General features: G+C 41.3%; 1 protein-coding gene across 1 annotated transcript in view; it reads right to left on the bottom strand.

The window, feature by feature from the left end:
• RYR3 (ryanodine receptor 3) overlaps positions 1-24930 on the bottom strand; it is a 262055-nt gene that overhangs the window by 36535 nt on the left and 200590 nt on the right. The window contains exons 72-79 of the mRNA XM_081857249.1: positions 20700-20714; positions 16970-17140; positions 15146-15205; positions 14190-14321; positions 12380-12492; positions 5006-5102; positions 2252-2358; positions 1424-1475 (exon numbers count right to left, since the gene is read on the bottom strand). Of these exons, the coding sequence (XP_081713375.1) occupies positions 1424-1475; positions 2252-2358; positions 5006-5102; positions 12380-12492; positions 14190-14321; positions 15146-15205; positions 16970-17140; positions 20700-20714 (747 nt within the window). The remainder of the gene's footprint in view (positions 1-1423; positions 1476-2251; positions 2359-5005; positions 5103-12379; positions 12493-14189; positions 14322-15145; positions 15206-16969; positions 17141-20699; positions 20715-24930) is intronic.

The raw sequence follows: 24930 nt of genomic DNA, 5'->3' as shown, positions 1-24930 counted from the left end.
CTTTCAATTTTAAACATCAATAGTTTGTTTCCATCCCGCTTTAAGTGGAGGTCGTCCTCCCCCTCTTTTTTTTCTTTTTACAAATTTGGCTTGTCCAGAAGGTTCCCCAGTGCCTGAAAAATTCCAAACCCCTCCTCCCAAGACCATCATCTCAACCATGCTTTGCAACTAAAATGCTGCACCTGTCTAGCTGACCCCATATGTTGGACAGGTAAGAATCAGAGTTACCTAGGACGTCCTGGCTTTCAGCATTCTACTCAGCAACTAAATTTTGCTTCCAGGACCTCATAACTACACTTCCCTATGTAACTGGTGCCAACCATCCACCACAGGGAGCCAGTGTGGTGTAGTGGTTAAGAGCGGTAGTCTCCTAATCTGGGGAACCGGGTTCGTGTCTCCGCTCCTCCACATGCAGCTGCTGGGTGACCTTGGGCTAGTCACACTTCTCTGAAGTCTCTCAGCCCCACTCACCTCACAGAGTGTTTGTTGTGGGGGAGGAAGGGAAAGGAGAATGTTAGCCACTTTGAGACTCCTTAAAGGGAGTGAAAGGCGGGATATCAAATCCAAACTCCTCCTCCTCCTCTTCTTCTTCTTCTTCTTCTTCTTCTTCTTCTTCTTCTTCTTCTTCTTCACTGCCACTGACTTCTCCCCAAGCACTATCTAATAGGCTACCTAGGCAATGTGCAACAACAACAACCTTTTCAACTATTTATGGTTTTAATAATCAAATCACTCACTACCAGGATCCGTCCAGCCCTCAGAGAAGTATCCTTGGCATAAGAAGATAGCTGTTTGTCCTCCAAGAAATGAGTCCCTTCTAAGGGAATGTTTCGCTCTGCTTCCAAGATGGAATATGTACATGTGTCATGGGGGTATGAGGGGAAATGGGGCTCTATTAAGCCTTATGGGAATCCCTTCACATATGAGTACTGTGCTGATGATGGACAAGAGCAGGGCTTTTTTTCAGGGGGAACTCAGTTTTGGCACCTCTCAGGTGGGTGCCATTGACATTCTAAGAGAACAAGGGAGGTGTTTATGGTGAGTTCTGGCACCTGTTTTTTTAGGACAGGATCAGTTCTTAACTATCAACAGAACTTATGTAACTTCACCTGTTGAAAACAGCAAGAATGCTAAAATAGAAAAACAATTGCTGTTTCAATTACATAGTTAGGAATTAAACAAAAACTTAAATGTACCCCTTAAACAGCTTATATAGAATTAGAAGCAGCTGCTTCAAGGGCATAGTTTCACATTAGGTATAAATTTTGTGTAATACTAAAACCAGGCAGCTGAACTGTCAATAGGATAAAAACAGATTACAGAGATCTATGAAAAAAACAGCTGAAGAACTAGAGTATTTGTTTTAGGGTACATAATCACCTTTGTCATCACAGCAGAATTAACAATGAAATTAGATACTCACCATTGCCATCATTGCTGAATATGCAGTGTACAAAGGGTCATTTTCCAATTTGCTGTAAGAAAGTGGAAGTCTTATTAAAACAGCTTCTGAAGAGGACTTAAAAGTCAGCAGTTATAACATCTGTGAGCTGCAGTTCCAATAATCATCAAAGCAGAGAGACTTTCATTTTCTTGCAATCCCATGATACGATCTTACAACCCTATAAGGTTAGGAACTTTGTCAAATTCTTTGTTAAAACATATATTTACCATGTGCATTCACAACTGAATAATACATCTGTGTACCTCACAAGAGTGGAATTTATTTATCCGCTATTGTACTCTAAAAGTGCTTGCAAGCAGCCAGAGATTTCAACCATGAATTTTCTATGGTGCTGATGATTATCTGTGATCGTATCAGGTATGAAATTGACTTCCCACAAGAGGATTTTGAGAAGGTTGTAATCTCATTGTTAAACAGGCATACTTCTTAAAAGTTTTAACATCGACTTACTTTCTACTCTTTAATCTTATTTAAGATTAACACCATTCAAAAGTGGCACAGTAACACCCACACCTAACAATAATAGCTTCCCACATATCTTCCCACACACTACTCAAAAAAGGACCATCATTTCCCCTCTAGTTGACAGAAATCTCCACTGTCATCTCCAACACTATAGCAATGGGCTAACTATGTGGGACATCCAAAAAAATAGAGCCGTTCCCTGATGGATCATGTTTTATTTTTATTTTTAAACAAATCAAACTGTTTCTGGAAGTGGGGGATGACTTAGGGTGCAGAAAAGATGGTGGGTCTATAATATAGCATTGAATAAAGTGCAGTTACCTTCGTTCGGTTAGAGCATTCCGGCTGAAATGAAGAATGATCTGATGAAGAGGATCAGGATGTTTTTCAGTTTCCTCCTCCTCCTCCTCACTTTTTTGCGGGGGAGTCTGTGCAATAATTATATCGGGTACATGAGTAATAAAAGAAATGCAATGAAATGCAATAAACCTTTCGCAATCCAACCATCTTGAGTCACAAGATCTTCTCTAACATAACACCAGTACATTTATAAATGTTTTTGAACAAAGTATATAAAGAAATGTAACTAGTTATAGGAAAACACTGGTTTTGATGAGATGCCCATTATGATTCAGGGGTCTGATTTGTTCTGTCTGGCCTGCCTAGACACCCATAGAACCCAACAGGTGCTACTGATGGCACATCAGTTCTATGGTTCACGATTGCATGATTTCTGAAGTCTATACAGCATAGATTGGGCCTTCTTTGTCAACCCTACAGAGTCATCTGAGATGGATGGTGGTGGGAGCACTTTATTCTGTGCAGAATGCAGCTGTCTCTGAGCCCTTAGATGCTGTCGCTTTTCATGAGAATTACACTTTCTTCAGAGCGTATGAAGCATAACACATACCTAGGTCAGACAAATGAAGTGCGTAGCCCATTTCTCTCTCTGCTTGCCATGATGCATGGTTTTATGTACAACCATCCACACAATCTCTTACAAGAAACACAATAATATAATCTCTCTCACGCAAATCATATAGCTTCTTCAATACCTCTGACAACTCAACTGTAAAAGCATCAAAGCCAATCTTTAAAAGACAATCCTCTGTGCAATATTTTCCACCACGCTAAATAATCTATGGGTGAGTTCTTAGCACTATCAAGTCATCGCTCTTCCACAGTAAACTTCAAACAGAATTGCAACTGACTTTCCAGGCAATTGCAGCTATTGCACTTTCCCTATATGTTCATCCTGCTATGTTCTGACAACTCCCATGGCATATCCATTGTGGATGTGGAAGAGAAGACTTAAAAAGCAGTTTGTCTGAACTGAGAGTTGGGTGGGTAATTCTAAGAAATACTTGAAGATTAAAAACATTTATTTATTGAGCATTAGGTACTTACCTAATTTGAGCGTGATTGTTTATTGCTATTAACGCAATTTCCAAAAAATGTTTGTTTTGGACTGGAATTATAGACAGGAAATATTAATTCTACAAAAATTGCTAAAACTGCAGAGGCTAGAAATACATTTTTCTTTTTAAAATCAATGCTGTAGTGTTATAGCACTGCACCATATTTTTGCTGCCATTTCAGTATTATTTTTTTTAAGTCATAAAAGGGTTTTAGTACTAATTTAAGAAGTGATTTAAAAATTGAGGGGATTATAAAATGTTGCCCACTACACTGGCGGAGGAAGAGGGGGGCGGGGGAGCACACTGCCCCTGGCAACGCGATCCTGGTGGGGCTCCATTGCAGCTGCCCCCCCCCCGCTCGCATTGGGCGGCGCCGGGACGTGCACCAGCCCCGCCCCCACCTGCTCTCCGCCCCCGGTGCTGGAGCATGAAGCTCCGCCACTGGCCCACTACAAAGAGATAGATGAGATATGATAGTTTCACCTGCCTGATAACTTTACTATCCTTGTCAAAACCACATCTCTTTAAAAGATGGAAAAGCAGCATCTACACTCTCAAGTATTGCACTGCTTTTCTATTCCTCTAAAAAGCACCCAGACTTTCTGCAGTGAGAAAAGAAAAAGGCAGAAGGAGCACTAGGAAAATTACAAGTAGATGATGATGTTATGAGGAGCCCTGTAAAATGTGAAAGAATGCAAAATGGTGGCCCCTCACTCAATGCTTAATGTAGATGCAGCTTATATCAGGGACAGCTGAAATACACTTGTATTTTAAGAGAAAGGGAATATTTTTGGTCAGTAAACTTTTCCCACAGTGATAGGTTAATACCCCTTCATATCAACTGTTGAAATGGTTACAAACTAATAGAGGTAATTAACTAATAAAACTATTACTTGGTTTCTCCACTGCATTCATGTGATGGAAACCTCTATTAATGATAGCTAGGGGAACAAATCATTTTACATGTACACAGAAATAAAACAATAATTAAATCACTTCTTAGGTTGTCAGTTAAAAAGAAGACATCTAAAACTGTCTGAAGCTTAGAAATACATGCACATACTTATCTTAATTAGAGTTAAGTTCTAATAAAAGGTGAAGTAGAAGCATAAATAATTCCAATTTTAATATATGGAAGGAAACTTTTGCTGCTTAATACTGTCATACAAGTTTATAGTTCATTAGAATACCACTCTATTAGAGTATCAGGAGAAAGCCAAATTAACTTGTATAACAGCTTAGAAATGTTAAAATAAAAAGGATGGTTATGCAATAACCAAAATCCAAACCACAAAGAAGCATTAATTGTGCTAAGCCTTCAAAGAAAATGCTAATTAAAACATAGGAATTGCCAAGCTGAACAAAGCAGAACAATGATAAGTTTTAGTTCAAACTATATTTTTTAAAAAATAAAAAAGCAATTTCGGATATTGGCATAAGCCATAGCTGTGTCCATGGATGCACAGAATATATCAGTGTTATACTGCACAGCTTGGCTATTTCTTTCTGATACCTTATATATTTAAGAACATTAACTCTGGCATAGGAAAAGAGTGATACACATTTTAATATAGATGGATACAGATATAAATATATAGTTAGATAATATGGATCAGTGTGGGCATTTGAAACCGGGACCAGCCATATCTGTACTTACAGCCAAATCCTGAACTAGTTTCTCCTCAAAGGAATATTCCTCTGTTTCTATCCAATATTTCTGATAACCATGGAGGAACAGGTTAATAGAGCGGTGCCTGGGAGGGGGGGTGAAAGTGAGATCAAGAGGGATAAACGGAATACAGTATAAAAGCTTATGCGGTTAATGATTAGTAAGCATATGGATTTTGTACAATTGCGTTCCTCTGATTGGTCAGTAAATATTTTTTAAAAAACCTAGATCATTGTTTTTGTCTGTTACTATGGTATTTATTTTTGTGTTTTTATATTGTAAACTGCCCTGTGCTAGATCCTTGGATGGTGATATAATAATAATAATAAAATAAATAAGCAATTTCCCCAATGTTTGACAGAAATTAAGTTACACAGAACGTAACTTACAAAAGATATACAGAGTATGGAAAAAAAAGCTTTCATATCTTCACATTCCATTGCATATTCTACTGCACATACAACAGAATCTAAATAACCTCAGAGAACTTGGGGTGTGGGGTGTGGTTTGTTCTACAATTTGTTGGGTTTTTTCCACTTTGTTGCCTTAAGTTATGAAAGGACTGGTTGTAGAAATATGGAGAAGACATCCTGTTGGGTCTTTTGTAATCTCTCTTGTGAATGAGCAACACCTTAAGTTTGCGTCTGGATTCAACCAGAAAGTCCTTCAGAGCTTCTTCTGGGCTGAGCAGAAGAGGTCTGAAGAACAGGCAGAAGTTCAGCCAAGAACTGATGAAGAAGAGGTAAACAGAACGGCTTTTTTAAAAGAAAAAATCGGAGAGCACCATAAGGAGAGGTGGCAGGATGTGCTTCAGGGAAGAAAACAACAACAGAATGACCGCTCCCCACTTCAAATGGGGGGCGGTTTTTGCATGGTTGTGTGCAGCCCCCTGGCCCTACACGATCCCCAGCAAGTCAGACTGGCTTTGGTTCCCCAAGCTGGGTACCTGGAGGTTCCTGCCTAACCTCAGACAGTTAACCAATCCCAGCTGGGGAGGTGTTGCCAGAGGAGTTGACCAGGTAGGATTAGGACCTCCCTGCACACACAATGAGGGCGGAACTTACCTGGGAGCTCTCAGCTGGCTCCCCAGAATCCTTTAGTCTATCTTCCCTAAATGGGTGGGGCCGTGAAGCGGTGACCCACGTCCCCCCTGCGGTGGTGATCCCAGGATTCCCCGTTAAAGGGGTTTTGTTGAGTGGAGTCACTGACCATACACCATTAGGTTGTCAGTGCTCTCCCCTGCGTGGCGGCGAAATGGGGAGGGGGGGCTCTCTGCTTAAACATACGTTTTCCAGAGCCAGCCCAATCCCCACACAGTTTGGATAACCCTGATGTTCCCCAGATTCCTGGCCAGGGACTGGGAGGGATAAAAGCCCAATGCCAAGGTCTCCCTACATCTGAAAGTTTAATAAAGTTGTGACCAATTTTAATCCCATAACATGTTGTCATGAGTCATTATTCCTCCCAGGGGTCGCCAGGGGTCGGAGGGTCTTCGTCTGGCCGCGCAATAAAGGCAAAGTGAAGTGGAATAAAACACAGCTATGGGTTGAGGGAGAAAAGACACAGACTAAGCTATCTATGCTATTTAAGGTCTAAAGTAGGTAAAAGGAGTGAAAAAGAAAAAAAGAAAAAACTGAGATCAGTGGGAGCTAATGGCAACTGGCTGCCAAAGGCAGGGACAGAACTGCATTATGGGAGCCCTACATCCCAAACGATTGCTGCTTTCCTTCAACCAAGGAGGTAGAGACCTCAACCCATCCTACTGACCTGGAACTGGGAATAGGGGAATGTGTTGCAGCTTGTTCTTCCTGGACTTTGGTGAGGCATCACTGGTGATCCATGGGTCTATAAGGATCAAAGGGTGCCACCAAAGAGATGAAGCATTGTGTAGCCTGCTCCCTCTTCCACCTGCAGTGAGGGTGGGAAAACTAGGGCCTTTGAAGCGCCAGCCTCAATCCTCACAGAGAGCCTCTCAGCCCTTCTAGGAAGTGTCAGAGGCAGAGTGGGGAAATAACTCAAAATAAAGGAAGAGAGAAAGAAAAGCATGTAAGAAGAAGCCCGCTTGTGAACTGGGCTCATATGTGCTCCTGATTTGCATGGCCGGTTGCCTCATCAGGCAGAGCCTCATGAAGCAGAGCCAGTTTGGACTGACCAATCAGAATCCCTTGTTAAATTGTACAAACTCATTGTATGACATCATATCATGGCTGGGAAAGGAGTAAGTGTGTGCGTAAGCAAGAGGCTCTCCATTACATTACCGTTAATGTGAGTATGAGCCTGTCATATTGAGTTTTTTCATGTACTTTTTCCAGCCATACACGTTGGAAGGTGCTCAGGTAGAAATTGCTAATTTTGTGTCTGAAGAAAAGCATATAGGTTTCAACTAACAGTAAAAACACAATTATAGTAAAGCAGTTAAGAGCAAAGGTTATCTAAATATGTAAAATATATTAATAATTTTACATCTAATTTTATGTTAATAATTTTACATCTCATTTTATGTTAATAGTTTTGCATCTCATCTCATTCTGTCCAAGTTCTATATGGCCATGATTATATTAAAAATAATGACGACAATCCTAAGTATTAGGATTCTTCTTAAATACGAAGGTTCAATTCTTCAAATGTCACACTCAAATACAGATATTCACATTCATAACATAGCAAGTCCATACAGTTTGCAGTCCACCATGCCAAAATTGTATGCATAAGCAGGGATATCCCATTGTCACGAAGGGTAGTCATAAATAATTCCATATATTATTGGGATTCTTGTTCCCCATCTCTGCTGTTACTCAAATTGTGTTCCTCATTTTTAAAATATTGTGTAGATGTCAACAGAAATTAGAGAGTGAGACTGAAATCACACACTTAGTTATGCCTACTTAATCCATAAAAGCAATGTCTTAGATTCAAAGAAATGTTAAGGAAATTAATGTTAAGGATTTATCTGCCATTCTGCAGCCACCTACAGCCTCCAAAATCCATTCTGGAGGGTCAGATATGCCTCCTGAGCAAGATGAGATGAGGTGTGTGCAGCTGTTGAGGAGAGAATACGTTTTCATTCTTTTTTTTAAAAAAAAGATTTACTATCACAAGGAACTAAACAGCAGTACACATCCTAAATTATGAAAACAATCGAGGCCAGTCAAACAATCATAGGTCCAAACACAAAAAAGAGAGATGCAGGTATATCTGGGTGGACTGCAAAATTTTGACCAGAGGTTTGCATTAACATCAATAAAGCTTCAGCAATCCTGAAATATATTGTTAAACCATTTTCAGACATTTTCGCCCCACCAATAAATAATCAAATATTGAGTTCTCCATTTCCCAAGGCAACCTGGAAGCTAAAATAAGAAAAATGCAAGAAATGTATAATTAACATATTACTGACTGTGGTTCAAAGAATCATAGAAACATAGAATCATAGAGTTGGAAGAGACCACAAGGGCCATCGAGTCCAACCCCCTGCCAAGCAGGAAAAAAGAGAATGGACTGGGTAACACTTGCATTACCATCAGGTCTATGTGAAATAATTTCTAAGTGGTTTCCTAAAAGGATCTTGGGCACAATCCATCCTCCCCCCTAGGTGCAGCACAAAGAGCTGAATATGTGGGAGAGGATATTCTTAAGCCCCAGCTCTTTTACTGACAGGCACAGAGCTGTATGTGCTGCCATTACGTGCAATGAGAGGTTTCGGCTTCCCTCCAGGAAAGAAGTAGAAGCAGAGCCCCTGCTTCTCTTCATATACACTAGTGGCCAAAATTGTGGAAACCCTTTTGGAATAGTGTATTACTGAGGTTTGATGGCTCATAACACCTGATTGGCTCTCTAAACACACATGCTCATTGGCTACATTCAAATGAAGGAAAGCTACTGCCTATCAACCTAATCAAGTTGTGCTTCCTTTTCCTGGTTATTTGGCTATAACCTTTGATGGAATACAGATATTGAACAAACTGCATCACATTCCTCATTAAATTATCTTTCCATTGATATATAATTTTATGGTATTACAAAAAAAAAAGTGGTGTTATGAGCCATCAAACCTCAGAAATAGACTTTCCCCAAAAGGTTTCCACAATTTTGGCCACTAGTGTAGGGCATATTTGCCTGTCCATGAACTAACTTCAGCATGAAGGGAGCCTGATAAACTGACAAAAATAGTGGTAATGGGAAACAAAGTTTCCATACCTGAGGATTGGAAAGTGGCAAATACAACACCATTCAGAGGTCTAAATAGGAAAATATTGTATGCTGTGTGGAGTCCTCAATCTATGCGTGCATCTGCGTTTTTTGGTTTTGATGGTTCAGGCAGTGGCTCTGTTTTTTATATACAGTTATATAGTCGTATAGATATTTCTTTTCCGAATGGTTTTTGTATGGTTGTGTCATGGCCTTTGGCTAGTACAATAAAGCTAATTTATTTATTTAAGAATATGCAACACCACTTTTTAAAAAAAGATATTCCAGGGAGATGTTGAAAATTACAGGCCACGAAGTTTAAACTCTGTTCTGGGAAAACTGGTGGAAAACATTGTTAAAGATAAGATAACAAAGCATATAGGAAGAACAAGTCTTGCTGAAGCAGAAATCAGCATGGCTTCTGCAAGGGCAATATCTGTTTCACTAACCAATTAGAGAGTCAACAAGCATACAGACAGAGATGATCAAATTGACATAGTGCATTTGGGCCTTCAAAAAGCTTTTGACAAAGTACCTCACCAAATTACCTCACTGCCTGAGTAAAATAAGACAAGAGATCCTCTTGTAAATCAGGGACAGGTTAAATAACAGGGAGAAGGACAGATAAAAATAAGTGGACAGTTCTCCCAATGGAGGGATGTAGAAAGTGGAGTCCTGGGACTGGTCTTGTGACCTGTGCTTTTTAATGCATAAACAGTGTTCGGGATCTAAAAGGATCTGTCCAAACTGTCTATCCTTGCTTATATGTTGGAATCATGATTTCTGGACCCAGCGCTGAGCCTGCACCGTTATTAGACTAAATTAAGATATCTTCCTTGCTCTCAAATAAGAGCTGCTGTAATTGGGTTTTGGGGCAGGAGCATGACAGAGGGTTAGACAAATTCGTGGCGGACAGAGTGACCAATGACTACTAACCCTGATGCTTACGTTCTACCTCCACTGTAGAAGGCAGTATGCTTCAGAATGCCAGCTGCTGGAAACGGCAGGAGGGGGAGAATGCTGCTGCATTCAGGTCTGCTTGCAGGCCTCCCATAGGCATCTGGTTGGCCACAGTGAGAACAGGAAGCTGGACTAGATGGGCCTGATATAACAGGCTGTGCTTATGTGCATACTGCATGAACAGGCTAGCCTCCAGCCTACATCTGCAGCCCTTGGATTTTTTTTGTGTGGGAGTCATGCACGAGATTTTCATTGCAAGGAATGGCATAGCTGTTTACCCAGCATCACACGTTTCCAAGTAAGGGCTGGCAGCAGTGGCGTAGCGTGGGTTGTCAGCACCCGGGGCAAGGCAAGTAATTTGTGCCCTCTAACCCGTGGATTTGCGCCCCCTAACCCTAACCCCCAGATGTTGCGCCCGGTGCGCCCGGCCCCCCCTGCACCCCCCACGCTACGCCACTGGGGGCGAGGATCCCCCAAGTCCCCCCCCGCCACTCCTGACAAAGAATCTCGCGCAGCGCATCCCTCGCCCACCTGGACGGAGAGGAGCCCCTCCTGCTCCAAGCCACCCCCCCCCTTCAAGCGGAGCGGAGAGCAGCCAGATCTCCCCCAAGAACCAAGAAAGAAAGAATGCAAGCGATGCTGCTGCTGCGGCGGCGGGGGGGGGGGCAGGCACAGCTACCAGACGGCAGAGCAACAGCCCCCCCCCCGCAAACGCCGCGGTCCCTGTGCGGGCGAAGCAGGCAGGGAGCAGACGAGGAGGCGGCGGTGAGGCCCCTTCCTCGAAGCCGAGACAAAGCAGGGGACCCCCCGCGCGCGCGCCCGCGTATCGGAGAGGGAAAGGAGAGGCGAGCCCGGACCCCCCCCTCACCCCGCCAGACGCGCCGGCAGCGCCCTCAGCTCCCTCCCGGCAGCGGCGCCTCCCGGCTCTTCCGCCTTCCTGCCTGGGCTCCGCAAGGTGGGCGGGCGGAGACGCGGAGCCAGGCCAGCCCCATCAGCCAGCACTGTGAGAGAGAGAGAGTGAGCCAGGTAGGGGCAGAGAGCTGCGAGTGCGCCCCCAAAAATGTTGCGCCCGGTGCGGCTGGCACCCCCTGCACCCCCCACGCTACGCCACTGGCTGGCAGGAAAGGAGAAATGTGCAGGAGGAGATGCAGCATGCAAAACAACAATGCGCGTGTAATTGCAGAAGATGAAACCTGTCAGTTGATGTATTTCATAAAACAAGCCTCCCAAATTTTAGGGTTAAGACCTTAAACTAAAACCTTAATTATATGGTGTTTAAAATATTAAAGGCATGATCCACTCTCTCATGTCTGGGAAGGAATGGGCTAGCTTTCCCTACATATAGAATAGGGTTGCCATATTCCAAAAAGCAAAAACCAGGACACCCTGGAAGATTTTACAAAAACGCCAGCAAGCCTCAAATTTTTTATTGATCCAGGACAAAGCGGCCCCCCAGATGTCAATTCCATCTTTGAAATCCAGGTAATGACTGGGAAAATCCGGACGTATGGCAGTCCTAAGATAGGAGGTGCATACAGACATCCCATACATAGCAGCAGATAACTGGGCCCACATGCCTGGCCAAGGGATAGTGGCAAAAGGGAAGGATAGGTAGTTCCAACAGTACAATCCTATGGACGCCTGCTCAAAAGTAAGTTCCATATAGTTCAGTGGGCTAACTCCCAAATAAGTGGGTAAAATATTGCAGCCTGGAAATTCAAAAATATGTGAATGGCTACTGAAAAGCAGGCACCACTGAGTTCAATGACCCACTTCCAAGTACATTTCTTAGATTGCAGTTCACTGTTTTTAAACAGCTGGGGGCTGCAAAGGATTAATACAAGACTTTCTGATATTCAGAAAAGCAACGAAAAGGTAATGAAATGTAATAGAAATGTATTTTTGCAGTGCTAGTTGAGGTTAGAATTAATTTTGGATCCTAGTGTGTTATTAGAATACTGTCAAGACTGCTTTACAAAATGCTTCTGCGAGTCTTGTGTTCTATCTACTTCCATTTGAAACAGAATTAAGGATTAGAGCATCTCTTTTACAAAGACATATGATGCTCTTCTAATATGGCTCAACAGGAAACTTTAAGAAACTGGCTGAACTTTCAATACCGTGTCACAGAAAGCATGTCAGGTAAGAACACCCACTGTTCTGAAGCGCAATAGCAAGAGTCTCATGTAAAAAGAAAAATTAAAAGTTATGTACCTTGGCAGATTATACAACGGTGCCATCCTGAAACAAGCCACAACAGCTCTTTTACGTTGTTTTGACAAGAGTTTGTGCCAAACTGCTTTCTTTGATCTTAATGGTTGCTCAACCTATGGAAAAACAGTATTGTAAATAACAACTCCAGTTCAGCTGATGCCATAAATACACAATGTGTGTGTGTGTGTGTGTGTGTGTGTGTGTGTGTGTACACACACACACATGCATGCACAAAACACACAAGATTAAACCTAACCTCACACTGGAGAGAAAATCACATCAAGCCAAATGTTTGGCGAAACAGAAGAATCTTTGGGGTTCATCTGAAAGCCATAATAGATGGAGACAATTTACCTCTCTAGGGACTGAATTCTGATCTACCTTTCCCAGGAAAAACTGCAGGGGACACACCACCCAGAGATGTGCAAAAATACTCCTAAACAGGAGGCTAGAGGCAGAGCTGGATCCAGGAGTATCCATATATTGAAAACCTGGGGTTGTATCCTCTGCACTCACTGCACCTGTGGCATCACTTGTAGGACTTCCCATTCCTGTGCGTCACACAAATTTGTCCTGGGTCCCCCTCCCACCCTTCCAGAGCAGATTTGGAGGGCACACAAGGGAGGAAATAAAGTTCCATTGCATGAGCAGAAATCATTCCATGAACACAATAAGTTCGTGGATACAATGCCTTGTCTTTCAACAGAAGTGCAGCCCATCCAGAACAGGCTGAGCTTTCCCAGTCATAAATGTTGACATTAGAACTGTCTAGTTGTCACCCCTATAATCTACCTTCTGAGGCCCTTCTTTGTGAGGTCTGGAGGGTGGCAACATGAGAACAGGCCTTCTCCGCAGTGGCTCCCCGTCTATGGAAGGCTCTCCCCAAGGAAGTTTGCCTGGTGCCTTCATTATACACCTTTAGGCACCAGGCAAAAAAAGTTAACTAGCCACTTGGTTGATCTGATGTGACATCCATGCCCTTTTAAAACATGTTTTTTTTTTTTCGGGGTGGTGGTGTTTATTAGATTGTTTTTATTTTGATTATATATATTTGGACTTTTATGTTTATCTTTTCCATGAACCACCCTGAGACCTCCAGGTATAGGGCGGTATATAAATTCAATTAATAATAATAATAATAATAATAATAATAATAATAATAATAATAATATAATGTTTCCGAGCACAATTCAAAGTGTTGGTCTGACCTAAACAGCCTCGGTCCTGTATACCTGAAGGAGCATCTCCACCCCCATCATGCAGCCCAGACACTGAGGTCCAGAGCTGAGGGCCTTCTGGCAGTTCCCTCGCTGCGAGAAGTGAGGTTACAGGGAACCAGGTAGAGGGCCTTCTCGGTAGTAGCGCCTGCCCTTTGGAACACCCTCCCAGCAGATGTCAAGGCAATAAAACAACTATTTTACTTTTAAAAGACAACTGAAGGCAGCCCTGTTTAGGGAAGTTTTTAATGTCTGATGCTGTATTGTTTTTAATATTTGGTTGGAAGGTGCCCAGAGTGGCTGGGGAAACCCAGCCAGATGGGCGGGGTATAAATAATATGTTGTTGTTGTTGTTGTTGTTGTTGTTGTTGTTACCCTGTAAGCTAAGTCAGTAGTATTACCCTTCATATTGCAGACAGGGGCTAAGGCTGAGAGTAGCTTATGTAAGTCCAGCTACTGAATACATGTCAGAAGCTAGATCTGAACCAGGGACTCCCCAATTTGAAACACAGTCTCTGTTATAATATATGTGCTTAGATAAGAACTCCATGTTCTGCTTTAAAAATATAACTGATAGGTGAGGTCCCTTTCACCTGTTCCAGATGATACACAGCTGCTGAGATCCTTTGCACACGCTGCACTATTTTCTCAGGATCAACAGGTTCATCAGCTTTCAAGACATCTTTGTACAAATTCAACTGCCATTTCACAGCTGGGTCATCTGACTGCAAATAACACATACAATCTTGTATCAAAAATGTTTAAAAATACTTAGCAGACTTATTTAAATAAACATTTGAGGGGGAAATAAATAAAATGCCCCACTCTTACACAGTAATCCTATACTTTAATTATGTCAGGCCTGGGGGCATGGGGATATGATTGTCATATCTTATACTCACTCAGCCTAAAAGATTAGGAAAAGCATGCCACTGGGAAAATTCCAAAATCAGCTCTAACTCCACCCTACCCCACTAAAAGATAAGCAGAAATTTGTGATCCAAAGGTTAGAGCAGATAATAGTGTTTTTGCCAGGAGCATAAAGGAGAAGTAAAGCTGTGTATGTATCACCTGCCTATTACTGACAATGTACTACAAACTCTAGATGACCTGACCAGCAATTTCATGTAAATATTAAACACAATGGTGGATAAAATCGAATCTGGTACTTAAGGCTCCACAGTGCTGAACCAAACTCCCCAAGCACCACCCTCTGAAAACAGTCACCCCGGTAGGACAGCAACCGTCATAAAGCATTGCCACCCACTCCCAACTCAGACAGCTTCTCCAGAAGAATACCATCGTCAATGGTATCAGAAGACACTGACAGATCAAGGAAGATCGCTAGGGACACACTCCCTAGAGGTGATCATACAGGGCAACAAAGGCAGTTTCTATACCAAAAGCGCAGAGGTGTGCCTGCTAAATCCTATAGCCCTCATAGCCTGCATAACTTAAGCAAAAGATTGCCTTGTTAAACATCTAAATGTTTTAAAACTTTGCCTAATGCTAAAAAACGTTTCATCTGACAGACCTTTTTGAACATTACCTTCTCCTGCAAATGCAAATTATTGCGTAAATGCTCCTTCACCTCTTCTTCTGTGTCTTTCTGCATACAAATATAAGCATATATTAATCTGTGCCATTATAAAAGTTGGACTAACTTATTAAATTATCTTTCTAGAAAGCAAATATCCTGGTGATGAGACAGCCCGCAACCATCTACAACTGGGCTGCAAAGTTTTGCCAACAGAATAATTATATTGTAACCCAGAAGAGACAGGAGGATCCAATTTCCCTAGGGAAGGAGTGAAGATTGGGAGAGGCTGTGAGAAGCAGGGAGAGTTCTGAAACAGCTGGTGAGAAAGTCTTGTATGCTGATATTTGTGGATTTAGTAAGTGAATGTTTCTGACTGTTCTTCTTCCCAATTATTATCTATATGTTTTTTAAACACCAAATCTGGTCCATTTGTTTTCTTGGAATCCAATCTGGAAGAATAGCTGGAAAGCTGGAAACAGGATCCTAGACAGCTGCCTCCCATCAAGAAGCAACAGTAGGCCAACACGTACATAGGATTCTGTGTGGAAAATGTGATAAGAACTGTAGGTGTGCAAAGCCAAATTCATTTTTTATGCTCATATCTGACCAATCCCTTATTCAATAAGGGTAACTGTTTGTTTCATAGAATCATAAAACCACAGAGTTGGAAGGAACCACGAGGGCCATCTAGTCCAACCCCCTGCAATTAAGGAATCTTTTACCCAATTTGGGGCTTGAACCCATGACCCTTAGATTAAGAGTCTCATGCTCTAGCAACTGAGCTATGGCAAACGTAAATGAAATATGTGTAGCTAATGTGAGATATTTCCTCAGTTCCCACAACTGGCCCCATTTTTCTTACATACATCTGATGATACGGGCTCTGGTCCATGACAGCTTGGGTACTGTAAATTTGCTAGGATGCCTTTAAGATGCCATACAGGGCCGTCTTTACCTAGAGGTGCAAGGGGTGCGGTACACCCGGGCACCAAATTCTAGGGGGTGCCCACCGCTGAAGCCACCTAAGCTCTTAACTGCGAGCCATGGATGATTGGGGTCAATGGGTCATTTCCGTTCTCTTTTGCAAAACAGCTGCAGAACCAATGTATCCGGCGCTGCCCCCTAGTGGTGTCTTTCATTTTCGCATGATTGCAAAAATGGAAAGACAGAGTTATTCCTGCCATTTTTTTTTTCATGTTAGTGGTTTTCGCTGCTCCCCTCCTTAAAAGCTCAACAACTTTGACATGCCCCCCCCCAAAAAAAATTTGGGGGCGCTGGACGGATCTTTGCACCCTGGCGATGCATATGCTAAAGACAGCCCTGATGCCATACTATTCTATTTGTTATGACATATTCTATGCATACAGTAAATATAAGCATGCCATTGTGTCTTTAAGATCTATGAATAGCTTTCCAGTTCAGGCAATAAGTATTTAATCAGTCAAGTGCTTTGGTCTAGCATTCATTTTTCTAGATGCATTTGGACCAATGAATAAACCGGTTTGCCATATGGAAGGCTTGTTCATTGTTTCTCGCACTGTTGAGATGCAGGCGTTGCAGCGAGGGCATATCCTGATACTGCATAGCAACGTGTGCATTTTGAGAATCCTTGTATTAGAACAGGCACAGGCAAACTCAGCCCTCCAGGTGTTTTGGGACTACAACTCCCACCATCCCTAGCTAACAGGACCAGTGGTCAGAGATGATGGGCATTGTAGTCCCAAAACATCTGGAGGGATGAGTTTGCCTATGCCTGTATTAGAATCACAATCCCCATGTGGTTGCTATATTTTCAAAATTGAACACTCTTAACTGAGCAAAACTTCGACTTACACAGCTGTATCTGAACTTAGCAAGAGATATCAGTTCTTGATCTCCAGGCGTACACATATTCAGTCCAATGGGAAGCATTTTTTTAAGTGCAGCTACAATTAGAGAAGTCTGTATTGAATATAAATCCCCTCTACGTTTTGATTTCTTTCGTTCTTGATCATGACCTCCAGACTAAAAGGGAAGATACATACAAAATATATTGTGTAGTTATGTGATTCATTCATATTAAATAGTTATTTCCCCTAATTATCCAACCAAAGCTAGACTTTTATATTGACATATTATATGTAATATATATATATTTAATGGCTAAACTTGGGAAAATATAAGTGAACCAAAGAACTGCTGTGGAAAATACATATTATTTTAGTAGCACTTCATAATTTACTTCACCACAGAAAATCTAAGAATACACATGTTGTAATTTTCTACAATCTACACATCTCCAAAAACACATACATACACATACGAATAACATCTGAAACGGATAAAAGTTTTGACAATAAGCTTTGTACTTTTAGAAGACAGTAAGTGTTTCTAACATTCTGAGCATTCTATGCATGTATGAAATGTATCTGCAATGCTGCTTTTTAAAAAGTCTCATGTTGCCTATATATGAATTCAATAAAGTCCTATGCCTATGAGTTTGTACACTAGAAAGCTACTTTTCATTAACTCCATTGTTGATTAAAAAAAACCAGGTAAATGTATCAGACTACACTGTCAGCAGCTTCAGTCACCCAGAGCATAAGGAAAATGAGCCCTAGGAAAGAGACAGTAAACAGGTTGCACATCAACATAATATCTGTCCTATTCTATCCAAATAATGTAAAATAAAACTTTTTATTTAAGGCAGCAGATCAAAGCTCTGAGCAACAACAAGGTCATCATTAACAGAATCATACTATGAACAAACTTACACTAAAAAGCCACACAAAATATGTCCCCTTTCTGAATTCCATGCTTGAAATAGACTCTCACTGGCCACAGCGAGAATTTGCCACACACATGAATTCAGAGCTGGGCTCATAGCATTTCACTGCTACAAACAGCAGGCGCTTGCTATAAACCCTCCACATCTTATTGCCGCTGCAAATGAAAATTTAAGGCCCTGAGCAAACTGTACAAGCTTCTTATGCTGGTACAGTAAGAGCTGTTAGTACTAATTGTTTGCAAACAATTACCACACGGTTTTTATTCTAGAAGAAAGAAAAGTCTAACAGTGCACGCACTTTGGGTAAATTGTTGCAAAGCTCTCGTTTTTATGAAAACTACCAAAACATCTAGCCATTCCTATATGTTTGGCAGTTCAGTTATGAACAAAAACATGATGTGGTGGTTTTTCTTCAGGGACCGACAAATGCAGGAAGTATTTTGCCTCAAAGCTTTGCTTGTCAAAATGCCTTAGAAAAAGTTTTCTACAGTAGCAATGAAACAATGGCTCTATATTTAATGACATTAATTTGTACTCTACTTTGATAGCAGACAAACAAATGCCACAATGTATCACGGGGACCCAGTGGCGTCACTCGTCTGTTGATCAGGGGAGGTAACTGGTGTAACACAGGAGGTAAGTCAGTCCTAGTTTTTCATTCTTCTGTTCCTTGGAGGACAGGTTTCTCCAGAAAAGATTCCCTGTTATCTACTTCAGTATGAGTGGATAAGACTGTTTAACATAAACGCAGTAAAGGGGGGGAGAATACATTTTAAAAGTGAAGAAATGCTCCATTCTGTCTCTGCCACCAAATTTCAGACTTTTAAAATTGCTACTCAGTAAATCTCAATTTACAAAGTTAGAACTGGAGATTCACAGAACATCATGCTCTGTTCATGACGGTAAGGAAGTGGGTTGTGCTTTAAAATTATCTGTTCATATTTATTCTATACTAGCAGAAACCCATCAAGGGTATCTGTCCTTTCTTTCTACTCATCACCCTTATTATTAAAGCAGGGAAGGTCTTTACTTGCTTTCCCCTCTATAATGAGGGCTACAATTTGATCTGGTGTAAATGTAATGCTGAGCTATAGACTACTGATAGGTTTGGAATGTTTGCAACCCACCTAACTAAACAAAGTTCATCAGGCAGCTTACATTGAGCTGCTTCACATGTAAAGCTAAGTCCAACTATGGCTTAGTGCAAAAGTGTTAGCATGGGGGGTTCCCAGAAGAGACTGCAGCTGCAGCACTCCTCTCCCAGACTTGCTGCTGCTACAGTGCCATAAGCTAAGCCATGGTTTGGCTTAGTTATGAAGGTTCCCAACCTGGCATTTGGGAAGGCTTTCATGGGCGCCCTCAGGCAGCTGTTCCAGACTCTGAGCTTTCATTAAAAGAAGAAAAGGGTCTAAACTTCCAAGAAAGAAAGTTATGAAGCAAAATGTGCAAGTACCCTTTGAAGCAATTTCTGTGAAATGAATAAACCTTTGTTTTTAGTGAATGAGTGAAGCCAGAGCTGTGATTGATAAGTGAGTTGTTTGGACCAGGCAAAAGGAATTCCTGGGGTTGCAACTTTACTTTTGTTTTATTTCCTAGTTATTGGATTCACCCATTTGCTGCTATCTTTGCTTTGCTCCTTGCCAGCAATGTGGAGCAGTTGGCAGCAGGCAGCATCTTGAGAATTTATTTTTTTTAAATGTGGGTGTGGGGAAAAGAAAGTCGGGAGTCCTACCACTGCTGTTGTGTTAGTTTTGCTACCTCCTAGCACAAAAAGCAGGCATCTGTTTGAGAGTGTCCTCAGTTAAACATGGGGGTGGAAAGAGAATATGACAACCCTTTTTTTGTTTGTTTGTTTCAGCTGCATGTCCTATAGCAGGATTGTTCCAAAGTTGTGGTTGGTGGTTGTTGTTTTTTGGAGGGAAGAGCCCACGGCAGAGGCATCATGACGACAATGGTGATAATGACCACCTTTTCCCTAGCTGTTCCCAAGTCGTTGTGTTTTGCCAGGGCAGATCCATCACAGAGGCATCATTATTACCAATATCATCATCAACTTTCCCCCGGATTGTATGCAACTAAGCTTACTCAGAGTAGGCCCACTAAAATTAATGGCCCTAAGTTAGTCAAGACCATTCACGTCAATGGGTTTACTCTCAGTAAAAGATTGTAAAATACAATTCATAATAACTACATTTTTCCTGATTGTTTCCAAGTTGTGGGGAAATTTTAAAATAAATTTGGTACAGGATGCGTACACTGATTTTAGTGTGATCCAAATTTATTTTGTATCCATAGGTCTTGATTGCAGGGAAGGAGAGCAAAGAGGAGGGAGAGAATAATTTGATAAAGTAATCTAGAGATTTTAATGGACAATCATAGCAATGACAAGCACAGTACACTTATTACTACTACTACTATTAGTTCTAATGTTTCTAATTTCTAATGTTAAAAATCCCAATACATTAATGAGTCACTTTTCCAATTAAACACTTTTTCAATTAAAGATACTAAACTAATTTACATAAAATGAGGATGGTAACAGAGGCAGAAGAGAGATGTTGTTGGGCCATTTTCTTCCCCATGAAATCAATACCCAGGCCTGTATAGAAAAGTGTGTAGGAGTATAAAAACAAATGTTCTGGCAAAATCTGCCTAACTTTCCAATAGGATTTATATTGGGCAGAACATGTACCTTCCCTTTGTGACGCCACTGCTGTGATCAATGGAAAGAATGCTGAGAGCCTGGTCATCTCTAAAACTAAAACATAAAGACACATCATGCACTTTGACCTGTACCTTTACTTGCATGGCCTGTATGAAAGAAAAAATACAAGGAAAAAAGTAAGTAAACTTGATGAAAAGATGGGAATTTTACAAGTTAATTAGAAACAGTATCTTCTTTTTTTCAATAAAGTAGCTAAAATACCTTGCATTTACAATGAACCATTACCATGTGTCATTATGTGCTTACTTAATAAAAGAATGAATTACTGCATTAGATTAATTTCTTCTATTATTACGTTTACTGAGGGTTAAAAATAAAGAATATACTGAGGATTACCAATGGCAATATATTTTATTCTATATATATTATGTAAACCCCCATACTGCTGTTTTAGTCAGTTTAGAATAAAGGAAAACCATAAACAACAATACATTTACTATCTTTATAATCTTTTAATATTGATGTTTAGTAATATGACTTGGACTTAATACTAATGAATGTTTGACAACACACACTTACCAATTTTTTTAGCCTTGTATCTGTTAACAAACAATATTCACAAGAAATGCAACAAACCAAGTGTTTTTGCTTTAACATGGAAAACTAATGTTACATGAAACTTTGTGCAGGTTGCAGAAAGTTTGATTCTGCAATTATTTCTCGACCTCCTCTCCTTTTGGCCTTCTTGGGCACTTTAAAATGCCACGATTCAAAGTTAGAAGTTAAGGACTGAGGTCTACAATCACATCTACTTTCCCCAAATATATTTTAACTTGTAGAAGATAAAATTGAATACTTTTGTCCTATGGATTTCAAGCTCTTGCTAAACTTTCCCTGCTTTCCCTGGAGAGACCTACCAGACTGATAGACAGTTTCAGCCACCTGGCCAAAGTCAGCTCTTCCATGTAGCCTTTAGGCTAGACTGAATGTATAAATTTTATTCCTAGTTAGGCTTTTTTCTCTCTGCTACATCTGTGCTCTGGATCCCCCCCCCCCCAAAAAAATTGCTTTTAAATGCTGGATATTTGTTTGCTGTATTTTTAAACTTTTTCTACTTTGACTGAAATTTATTTTTATCCTATAAAGTGTGATACCCATTTCTTAAAATAAATTAAATCCTCTACTTTAAAAAAATGGGAGTTACAAGTGCTTAATGCTGACTGAATTAAGGAGTGTCAAAGAGAAGGAGTGTCAAAGAGAAGGGACTGTGCACAATACAGTCGTATAAAAAGAAAAAGGAAATCTCCTGAGAATGAGTTGCTGTTATTAAGGGTCAAACTAGAGAGGATGTTAATGCAACTTAAAAGGTAAAGGTAAAGGGACCCCTGATCAAACTGCGGGAGGCAGTGGAAGACAGGAGTGCCTGGTGTGCTATGGTCCATGGGGTCACGATGAGTCGGACACGACTAAACGACTAAACAACAACAAAGGGACCCCTGACCATTAGGTCCAGTCATGGCCGACTCTGGGGTTGCGGCGCTCATCTCGCTTTATTGGCCGAGGGAGCCGACGTACAGCTTCCGGGTCATGTGGCCAGCATGACTAAGCCGTTTCTTGCACTTTGATGTGCTTTTGAACTGCTAGGTTGGCAGGAGCAGGGACTGAGCAACGGGAGCTCACCCCGTCGTGGGGATTCGAACCTCCGACCTTCTGATCGGCAAGTCCTAGGCTCTGTGGTTTAACCCACAACGCCACCCGCGTCCCTTTAATGCAACTTACATGTGCATTTAAAAAATGTAAATAGCAACCATGGAAGAGTCCACAGTATCACAACTGCAGCAGAAGGGAAGGGGTTTAACTCCTCTCACCATACCCTGACAACAACCCCCCCATCCAAAAGCTGCTATTTACATTAAGAGAGAAGCCTTTAATGCAGGGGTCCCCAACCTGTGGCCCATGGGCCGGAAGTGGCCCATGGAGGCCGTTTAACTGGCCCCCAAGCTGCCCCTGAACTGAGCTGCCCGCTTGGCGAGTCCCTGCGTGATGCACTAAACCGGCCTTGCGGCACAGGGACTCTCTTCCGCGGCTCTGGAAATTGCTTCTGTGCATGCCCAGACGCTGGAAATCGCATCTGCACAGGCGCAATTTTCGGTGTCTGGGCATGCACAAAAGTGTTTTATGGCACCGCGGACATGCGCAGACACGATTTCTGGCGTTGTGCTGTGCCGGTCTGGCCCAAGGAGGATCTCCGCAGGAGTGATCTGGCCCATGCCTGGTAAGCCTTGCCGACCCCTGCTTTAATGGCTTTCATTTTTATTCATATAGCTGGGAAGTGGATGGGTTTTAACTGAGATCACCTTTCCTCCTTCAATCCATGCCCATATTGGCACAGCTAAAGACACCACTTGTCTTTAAAATGTAGAGATTAACTGCATTCATTCATTCAATTAATGTCATGTCACTAATTTTGCTCTTTTATTATAATTCAAAACATTTATCTAAAGATGGTCATGGAAAAATGGTGTTGATAGTCCTGCAACATTAATTACATATATGTTTAACTGGAGCCATTAATATTAAGCAACAATAGTACACTTCACACAGGAACAAGTCAGAAAGAGGACAACAGTATAGCACTCACAGCTCTTACTATATAGCAATACGTTGTGGGCTCTTTCTAATTTTTTTATGTTCATTAAAAACTCTGAGCGTGAAATAAGTGAGATTCTCTCTCACACATTGCTTAGCTAACATTTTGGATCGGGGTCTGTTCATTTTGGGGAGTAAGTAGTGGAGCCTACTACAGTTGTGCCTTGGAAGTTGAATGAAATCCGACTTCCAAAACGTTCAAAAACCAAATCATGCAGCCAATCAGAAGCTGCCGAAGCTCCGTGAGATGTTAGGGTTCCAAAAAAATATTTGCAAACCGGAACAATCACTTCCGGGTTTGCGGCGTTCGGGAGCCAAAACGTCCGAGTGTTCAACAACCAAGGTACGACTGTACTTGAAAACTGGATTATGAATGCCTCTGGATCTATTCTTCATTGTATCTTTATTTCTTTAGCCTATAAAAGCTATACACTAATGTGTGAAACTGATAGCAGTGGGGGGGGGCACTGTATAAAACCACAATATTGGAGAAAATTTACAAAGCCATATTTGGAGCACAGAGATATTTGCTGCTTTTTAAAACTGTTCTGTCACATGATGTTAATTCTTTACACTCTTATATACTGTAATAGGTGATTCGTCTTGTGAAATTTGTCAGGTGCTTCTTGCCTTAGGTAATTCGTTCGTCCCTGTCAGCTAATAACAACTTAGATAAATAAAGTTAATTGCTGTGAATTCTGAAGATAAAGCAGTGGTGGGAACCTGCGTCCCTCCAGATGTTATGAGACTCCAACTCCCATTAGCCTCAGACAGAATGGCCAATGCACATAGATGATGGGAGTAGTAGTCCAACAACATCTGGAGGTACACAGGTCCCCATGTCTGGAGTTTGAAAGTCCTTCCCCAGCCTGGAAATACCAAAGTTCCTTCCGCCCTAAAATCCTATCCTTTTACTGAATGAACAACAAACATTTTGAAAACATTATCGGGTCTCATGCACAAATTCACAAAGCCTGCAATGAGACACAAATCCCACCAAATGAAGTAGGATTTACTTCTAAGTAGACATGCATAGGATCAAAATCAAAGTCTCTTCCTCATGTACCTATATAGGTAAGATTACATAGGTAAAAGTTAAAGAACAAACTCCTTATAAACTTTATAATCTTCATTTATTAGGATGCTTTAATACTGAAACTTAACACACTGTTTTCTATTTGAAGTTTCTGATTTGCACATCTGAAAGCTACTCGAAGCTGTGTAAGGGAATGGGGTCCATGATTCAAAAACAGTGTACATGGGAAAATGAATCTGGGAAACTGTATTTGGAGGATAGAGGGACATTAAAGCATTTCTGCAAAATATTTAAATATGCTAAAGCTAGATAGCCTAAAAAGAGTGTAACATTTATAAGGGGTTTGTTCTTTCAATTTTTGTGCCAGTTATCAAACCCAGACACCCCACTTCTGATTCAGTTAAAACAGTCAATTCCTATTTTGGATTCTGCATGAAAATGTGTTGTGTGAATATTTTCTTTTGTTAGATCCCTGACCTAGTACATGTGGTTGTGCATAAAGTTATGGGCTGAGATCACATATACCATAACAAGTTAATATTTACTACTACCCGTTTTGTCAGAATTGGAACCTGTTTGGGAGGGATGAAAAGGTGCGTAGAGGCTAAATTCAGGTTGACTTTGCTCCCCCCCCCCCCCATGTCTGCTGCCACATTATGGTCATTTAGAGATCAGAC

Source organism: Podarcis erhardii (genome assembly GCF_964252035.2).
Source record: "Podarcis erhardii genome assembly, chromosome: 1".
NCBI classification, from domain to species: domain Eukaryota; kingdom Metazoa; phylum Chordata; class Lepidosauria; order Squamata; family Lacertidae; genus Podarcis; species Podarcis erhardii.
The sequence above is the reverse complement of the archived record's forward strand: the minus strand, read 5'-3'. Positions and strand labels throughout refer to the sequence as shown.